This window comes from Vitis riparia, chromosome 8, assembly GCF_004353265.1.
Source record: "Vitis riparia cultivar Riparia Gloire de Montpellier isolate 1030 chromosome 8, EGFV_Vit.rip_1.0, whole genome shotgun sequence".
In the NCBI taxonomy this organism is placed as follows: Eukaryota; Viridiplantae; Streptophyta; class Magnoliopsida; order Vitales; family Vitaceae; genus Vitis; species Vitis riparia.
Genome location: NC_048438.1, coordinates 2,054,706 through 2,062,995, shown reverse-complemented (window position 1 = coordinate 2,062,995; position 8,290 = coordinate 2,054,706). Strand labels below are relative to the sequence as shown.

General features: G+C 34.2%; 1 protein-coding gene across 1 annotated transcript; it reads left to right on the top strand.

Annotated features, from left to right (window-relative positions):
- The first annotated feature begins 213 nt into the window (after positions 1 to 213).
- On the top strand, positions 214 to 7,522 carry LOC117919736. Its single transcript, XM_034836976.1, has 6 exons — positions 214 to 312; positions 1,676 to 1,756; positions 2,645 to 2,782; positions 4,709 to 4,798; positions 6,238 to 6,291; positions 6,861 to 7,522. The coding sequence occupies exons 2-6, from the start codon at positions 1,736 to 1,738 to the stop codon at positions 7,080 to 7,082; spliced, it is 525 nt and encodes a 174-aa protein (XP_034692867.1). The 5' UTR covers positions 214 to 312; positions 1,676 to 1,735; the 3' UTR covers positions 7,083 to 7,522.
- Positions 7,523 to 8,290: the final 768 nt, after the last annotated feature.

The following is an 8,290-nucleotide window of genomic DNA, read 5'->3' as shown; positions in this document are numbered from 1 at the left end:
TCTTTCCGAAACTGAAAGTTGATTGTTTTCTATTTCTGCTTCTGTCTGCCTCTTATTTTGTTTATTTTTTCTTTTGTGGAAATTAGACTTGGAAATTGAAATTTTATTTGCAGTTTGAATTCTATCTCTTGTTGGCATGGGTGTCTTCCAATGTCTATATTTTTATGCTTCTTTTTTTTTTTTTTCTCTCTGTGTGTCTTCTTTGCATTTCCATCTGGGGGTGGTCGCTGCATTTATATGTGAGAACATCAAGAAACACAATCAATTCCCAGCCAACCCCAACCTTCCTTAACTTCATTATTTACTGGGCATGTGAGTTTCAAGACCTCTTTCAATGCCAATTATCTACAGCTCATTGGTACAATTTGTTGTTATACATGCTAATATATTTAAACAAAAAATAATCAGGTAACAGTGTGAGGACCCTCAACTCTTGAGGTATTTGTTAGAGGATTTCATGATTTCTTGTCATACCGCTTTTTTTCTTTCTCTTTTTTTTCCTCTGTTGATTGGAAACAAGAATGTATTAAAATGGACAAAGAGAATACATGAGAAGGATGATGAATACTCCCTAGATTTACAATAGCTAAACAAAAAAGAAAGAAAAACATACTCCAATATACTAAGAAGACCTATACATCAACGTAGAACCAAAAGAGAAAAATCAGCACAAAACCTCTCAATTGAATGAGGTTGTAAACATCTTAACAACCATGAGGTATGGTATAACAACATCTCGATTGGATAGGATCATAATGAATTTCCTCTCCTCATTATTCGAGCCCTTATGACCTACACACTGAATGCTGGTAGAATGAATAACATTGAGAGGGATGCCCTTGAATGGCATGATATAGAATGCCCATAAAGATGAATAGACATGAATTAGATCCCAAATTGTCTCTGGGGTTCTCTCCTTGTTCTCGAAAATCCTAGCATTTCTTTTCCTCCACACAGACTATATCAACGAAAGACAAGTGATGTGTCACAAGGCTTTGCCTTTGATGGAGCTCTTCAAACCCCTATATGAGATGGTCATCATATCACAAATAAGGAACCCAATCCAAATTGTTTAATCTGAATAGCCTTTGCCATAGGCTGCAAAGTCATTGAGCAGTGTAAAAAATGATGATAAACTGTTTCTTCACTCCTTGAGCACAAAATGTAATATCTAGGGCTAAGGGCTTTGTAAGGTCTTCTTAATTGTAGCATGTCATTAGTGTTCACCTTATGTGCCACTCACCAAGCAAAGACTTTGACTTTAAATTTCCATAGAAATTTAGAAGCAAAGAGATGAATTGTGTCTGTAGGATACACCAGGCTAATAAAAAAGACTTCACCGAAAATAAGTTGGTGGAACACAATGACCAAGCTCTTGCATCTGGAAGACAATGAACTGTGTCATACCACTTTTAGATTTAATGTTGCACCCTAATGCCCTTTTTTTACCCCTAGTGGTGACTCTTGGCTTGAAGGATGGCTGATCCTTCCTTGTTTCTCTTATGCATTTTAATGAACTGTTTGTTTCTAATCAAAACAAAATTTCACAGTTCTGATTGCAGCTACCATGTCAGTAATTGTATATTTAGATGATGTATTCATGCCAGCTATATGCTATACAGTGCATTTCATTTTGGTTCATTGACTTTGTGTGGTTATACCATATATTGTGTAGGTTGATGGCTATCTTCACAATGAGAAGGAGAAGCAATTTAAAAAGATTATTTGGGAAGCAATGAACAAGGAGTACCTTGAGGTGAGCTGATTCATATCTGGTTTGATTCAATTTTTTTTATTAACTGCATTCTATAGATATTTGACCATAGGTCTAATTATAGAGTTAAGACATGATATATAAATCAAGTTATATTCGAGATGGTTATGTGGTAGATTTTTGGGAGTTTGCTTCAAAGCCCTATGGATGAGGCCTTTTCTCCCTTCTTCAGGATAGCTAAAACAAAACTATTGTAATCTACTTGTCTTATGACACATATGAGATAAGGGAAGTTATCCTTGTATATAATTTTTTTGGGCTATGCTTAAAGAAAATCACTGTAGTTTTAGAAAATCTTTTTATTTTTGTTTTTTAAAATAAATATTTTTTAGCATTTTTGTTAAAAATAAAACATCATTTTATATAATAAGATAAAAGGATAAAAAAAAGGTAAACATGATGAAAAAATATTATCAAATAAATAGCAGCACTATTATATAAAAAGAAGCTTAAAAGAAGACAAAAATGACTTATACAAAAAATGCTAAAAATGATTTATCAAACAAGCAAAAGATTAAGAATGAAGGATAAAAGGATATAGAAGATGATGAATGATTTATTAAGGATAAATAACTAGCAGATAAAAGAAAAAGATTAAGATGATAGAAATGGTTTTAGGATAAGATATATATGCTTTAGGATAACATAAATAAATAATCGAAGATGTTCAGGGCAAATATGCAGTTGGGAGCTGATTTTTGGTACAAAACTGGCATTTTTTTTTTTTTTTTAAAGTGGACATACTATTTCGAATTTTTTTGTTCAGAATTTGTACACTAAGTTTGTTCCCAGACATTTTCAGTGAACTGAAATGTGTTCTTTTTCCCCTTAAATATATATAAACAAATAACATGAGGTCAATATTTACAGGAACAAGCAGCTAAGGAAGCAGCTGCAGCAGCTGCCAAGGAGGCCTATGAGGCCAGTTTCAAGGATAATCCAGAGGGCTTAAAAGCTGCACAGGAACTTGCTGCAGCTACTGCAGCAGCTGTGGCAAAATCAAGAAAGGTAATAGTCTTATTATATCATTTGTGGATACTACTTTATATGTCTATGATGGAAATAGCCCTTGCCTGTAAGTAATCATGTTCTACTTGTCTCACCTAATTTATTCAATGTATTGACCAGTCAAATAAAATGTTTCTGAATTGTTATGATGAAGATCTGTGTATATCATCTTTTGATTGGTTATAGGAGTTTCTTAACCTCAGTCCATTTATTAAATGTCAGGATGGGACATCTGTTTTTGTTAAATTTGTACATATGTGAAGTATGAACTAGGTTTTGCAACTTTGGCATGGCTTAGGAAAACAAATCCAGCTGTTTTGCATATTTGGTGATGTAATGCAATAATATAATGTGTACTTGGTCGGACATGAACCCCTGGAAATACAGACATGAGGATAGGGATATGTGTCTTTTCTCCTGTCTCCACGGAGTTATCACATTTTAGGATATTCTTTAGTTTTTGTGTAAGAACATGGCATATAGCCTTCAATAGTAAAGTCAAATATACTGGCATGATATAAGCCATGTGTTATTTTCTCAATAGTAGGGGTATCATACTCTTATAGTTTTGTGTGCAAGTGATAAAGCTGGTCTAATCTTTACTTTTTCAAATTATTCAAACCCTTGAAATCCTGGGGATTTCAGACCTTTTTTTTTCTTCTTGCTATCAGGGCCTTTATTAGCTGAGAATAGAAATGTTGTTTGAAGAATTGACAGGATTAACAGAGCGATATGCCATTTCGGCTTCAATGTTGTGCTGATGTTATTTGCAATGGAAGATGTCAGATTGTTAAATGATGTTGCTTCTGGGTTCAGGAATTGTGCAGTGATCATTCTTACAACTCCTTCAGTATACATGGAGATTATTTTCACATTCATTATGTCAGACTAGTTGAGCAACGCTACTTATAGGTTCAGAGTAGTCTGGAGATTGTTCTAGCAATTCCTCCAAAATATACCAAGATTATTTCACATTCTTTAGGTTGGCCCAGTTAACCAATGTTACTTCTAGATCAGAGTAGCGCTGAGATCCTTCTAGCAATTCCTTAAGAATGTGTGGATATTTTCACTTGTGTGTGGATGTAGGTGTGGGAGTGGATGTGGTTGGTTGTCTACATGTGTTTGGGTGTTGGGATTGGTGTAAGATCTAAAAAAAACCTATGGCCCCACTAGACCAGGTCTGCACAAAATTGAGAAGTTGAGTGAGTTACTGGACAGAGAAGGGCATTCATATACATACACACACATACATACATCTCTCTCTCTCTCTCTCTCTCTCTCTCTCTCTCTATATATATATATATATATATATATATGTATATATATATATATATATGTATATATATATATATGTATATAATGTAAAAGAAGATATATTTAAAATTTTCCCAAGGTTCCAGAGAGGAAAAAGAATTTCCAAAGGATCCAGGGTAGGAAATTTGTAGTTACACTGATCAAGCAGAATGGTTGGTTGAATGCAGACACCAAGTAAGCATTTCTTTTTAAGTAATCAAATTTGATTCTTCCAAATATGGAAGGTATACAACAAAAGATCAAACACAGCCTGAGAAAGAATAGGACCAGAAACCTGGAAGCAACAAAATAACAATTAGAACAAAGCTCCATGTTACACTACTAGCACGAACATGCACCATCGCCTTGCCCTTTGTTGTTGCTGTTATCAATGCATCCCCAACCATTTTATCAACTTGCACCACCCTATCACCAACAATACCATAAAACACACACACCACTACCAATTCCAAGTCGCATGATGTGTACCAGCCATCCAGCTCCTATGGCTGCCATAGCCCACCAGCTTGAGTTGTTGACTTTCTTTTTATGCAAGTAAATATATTGCTTATTGACATGGAATTTTCTTTGTGCTTTAATTTTTATTTGTTCTCGGTGGATCTTTATTTGCAGGAAAGGCAGCAGAAACGTGCTGCAGAAGCAAAAAATACGGTTCCTGCTCAAACTGCTGCAGAAGCTACACGGCAAATGCTAACTAAGAAGGTATTGATGCTAGAGTGAAAGTATGAACTCAAATTTCCTATGTCTACTGAACTATAAACTAGGGCTTTAGGCAACCAAAAGAATGGATTTCCGAAACAATCTTAGAACTAGAGTAGTAGCACAAATCTGATAAATAGGAAAGACAGATTTTCAGCTAGTAATCTGGATCCACCAATAGTGTGAAAGTCACACATTTTAAACTTGTAATAATCTAGAAACTTAATTTTTGTAGGAAATAAGAATAGAGTTTTAAAATGAGATTTTGGTTTTGGGAGCAATCAAAGGTAGCTGAGTGACTATATGTATGTCTATGTCAGATACCGACAGGTGACTAGCCAACTTGAAGAAATGATAAGGTTTTAGCCTTGATTGACATCTTTAGGGGCATTTCATTGTTGACTTGATGCACTAAATATGAAGGAAACTAACATACATTCACAAATATGTACATGTCAATATACATCTAAACACAGACATGAATATTTATGCATGTATTTGTGCATATTTGTGTGTCTATTTATGTATATATCTGTGTCTATATGTGTGGTCTGCCTGTATGTGCACATGTATGCAGATGTATAACTTATGTGCTGGAAGATGTGGGAAACAAGTATGCTTCAACCATGCAGTAGAATGAAAAACTTTATGCTGTGTTTAGGGAGGATTAAGTAACTTTATGCCATGCTATATGTAAGCAAGACATGCATTCTTTTGTCTAAGGGACTTGAATGTTTTGTTCACTATGAGCTATGTTGCATGGGTTCAGGTATGAGTGTTAGATGCGGGTATGTGTTAGGTGTTTGATCCTTCACAATGCAAATTTTGGGATAGGGAGACTCGGCTAAAAAATAGCCAAAAAATGGGCATAGGTATTGGGATGTCATAATAAAAGGAAAATCAATTAAATGTAAATTGGAAGTGAAGATATCATTTTTAAAAGCTCCCATCTTTTCCCTCTAATCCCTTTTTTCTCTTGATCCCTAAATATTCTTACAAAAAATTCACTTTTCTGCTAACTCTTATTTTTTTCTAATATAATTATTACTAAGAAAGTTGAAAGAATAAAAAGACATCAATGAAAAAATCCACAACTACACCCAAAGTAAAATAGGAATGTCTGACAAGGATTCCATACCCCCACCCATGTCATGTCATGTCAACACAGTACATTGGATGAAATTGAAGGATGTAGGTATCAAAGACCATGAATGCGATTTCACTGTTGTTGTCTGCTCTCATAGACCACAGCTTCATACTTTTTCTTCTCCAATACTGCATCTTATAGGCCAGCTTTACATTACATTTCTTTGTCTTGAAAAGAGTATTGACAAATTAGTGAGTAGCATGTGGTATTGCACCATATCATGGTCCAACGTTATATCCATGAGCATGTTTATCATTCCCATGTACTGATAGATAATGATATGGTTTCTTTGCAGAGACTTAGTTCAAAAATCAACTATGATGTATTGGAGAAACTTTTTGACGATTCTGTAAGTTTATTCTTTTTCCTTGGTTTTCAATTTTTTGAGGTGGTACCCTTTCAGTTTTCCCTTCTTTTGGTACATGAACAAACACACTTCTTGTTTTTGAGTTTTAAAGTCATAGGATCAACAATAGTGAAGATTTGCCGAGAATTCTCATCCATTGAATGATTTGATTGTTTCTAGAACTCCTGCTTATACTTGGAATGAATTCAACAAGCAACTTTTGATATACCAGCCTTGCATAAAAACAAACATTTTAGTGAAAATTTACTAAAGAGAACACTTTCTGATAACTAAATGAAATCAAATTAACACCAGATAAGGATGAGAATGGACAAAATTCTTAAACAAATGCCTAACAACTTGACTCAAAACACCCTACAGTTTCAAATCCTTCCAAACCCAAGCTTGCTGGAACCAAATAGATTATGTGGTAGCTATGGTGAGAGCACTGGGATTTCCTCCTTTTTTTTGGTATTGCTGAAAATTAGTCTTAAGAAATTTATTGAAGCATCAAAGGTCACAGAATATCTCCAATTTTAAATGCAGTTGTATGCATTCACTTATTTTGACAGGTGCCTTCAGAAAACCCCAAGAAAATTCGGACTGAATCACAAACTGAGACTAATGACCACAAAGCCCCCATGAGCAACAAAAAGCTTGAGCCAGAGGAAGATGACTTGGCACCAGAGGATGAATTTGGATACGAGGGGGATACTGGAGGACTGTATGGCAATGATTTGTATGGGGAAGGATATGATTATGATGACGATTATGGTGATGATGGATACTACTAATGGGACTATTCCCTCTTTCTCTCCCTCTCAATATCTCCTCCTGCCATCTTGGGACGAGGCTGAAAAGAAATGGGAAAGTGGGTGGGCAAAGATTAGACCAAAATTGAGTTATTCACCTATCATGATGCCATAAGTTATTGCGGTATGGGCTCATTCCTTTCCAGCAATCTTTTCACTCTGGATGTAGTCTTTATCTTTCAAATGTGACTGATAGCAACAAAAATATAGGAAGTCCTTTATCCTCATCTACGGATATTCCTCCTTTCTTTTTCCCCTTTTCTTCATTTCTTCTTATGTATTCTATAGTGAGGGTGTTGAGACTGTACGGCTGAGCTGCTCTGGACTATACTCACTGGATCTAATATGAGATATTTTGTTATTGATTGACACTCACTTGTAACAATAGTTCTATTCAGCAATGAAGGGTATTTTCTAATAAACCTAGATGGCACTTTCAAGTCTCTAATTTAATGGGGTTTTCTTGTATCTGAAGTTGCTTCACCCTCTTGTTGAATTGGAGAGTGGATGAATGGGAGAATTATTGTATTTTTGAGAACTCCCAAAGAACTCTTCTTGTTACTTCTTGAATCCAACTGTTGGTTGTCTATGCAATCCAATGTTTTTAGGTTTATTTGATTAAAAGGGTTATTGAAAATTCAAATTTGAAAATCTATTCTTTCATTTTTTTGGTTTTTTGATAAAAATATTCATTATTTTTTTATAAAAATGATTTTTTCCTTAAAACTTAATTAAAAAGGTGGAAGACATTTATGTCAAAAATAGATAATTTTTTTGAGAAAAAAATAGAAGAGATTAGATTTACAATTTAGGGGATTCATCTTGGAATCACTCTCTGATTGATTTGATTCTCCTGTTCCATTTAAGATACAAGCAAGGACTCTCCAATAAAGCCCAAAAATGAGAGTTTTTTTTTTTTTTTAAATATTATTAAAGAAATTGCTCGGAAAATAAACAACAAATAAAGTACTTACATATTCAAAAGATAATTTATTTTTTACACTCAGTTTTTGTACTGAACTTGTTTTAAATATTAGTTTTGTAATTATATATATATATATATATATATATATATATATATATTTTTGTAATTAAACAAAAAATGATTGTACTTGTGTAAGGAGGCCCCCACAGTGCCCCAGACTCGAAGGGAATATCTGAGTAAGCATCCACAAGAGGAATAGCTGCAA

What these genes read in the sequence shown, in the direction of transcription:
- LOC117919736 (XM_034836976.1), top strand. Translation starts at nt 1,736, where the DNA reads ATGAACAAGGAGTACCTTGAG. An exon ending in CTGTGGCAAAATCAAGAAAG is followed by an intron (nt 2,783 to 4,708) that starts GTAATAGTCTTA and finishes CTTTATTTGCAG; the next exon opens with GAAAGGCAGCAGAAACGTGC. An exon ending in GGCAAATGCTAACTAAGAAG is followed by an intron (nt 4,799 to 6,237) that starts GTATTGATGCTA and finishes GTTTCTTTGCAG; the next exon opens with AGACTTAGTTCAAAAATCAA.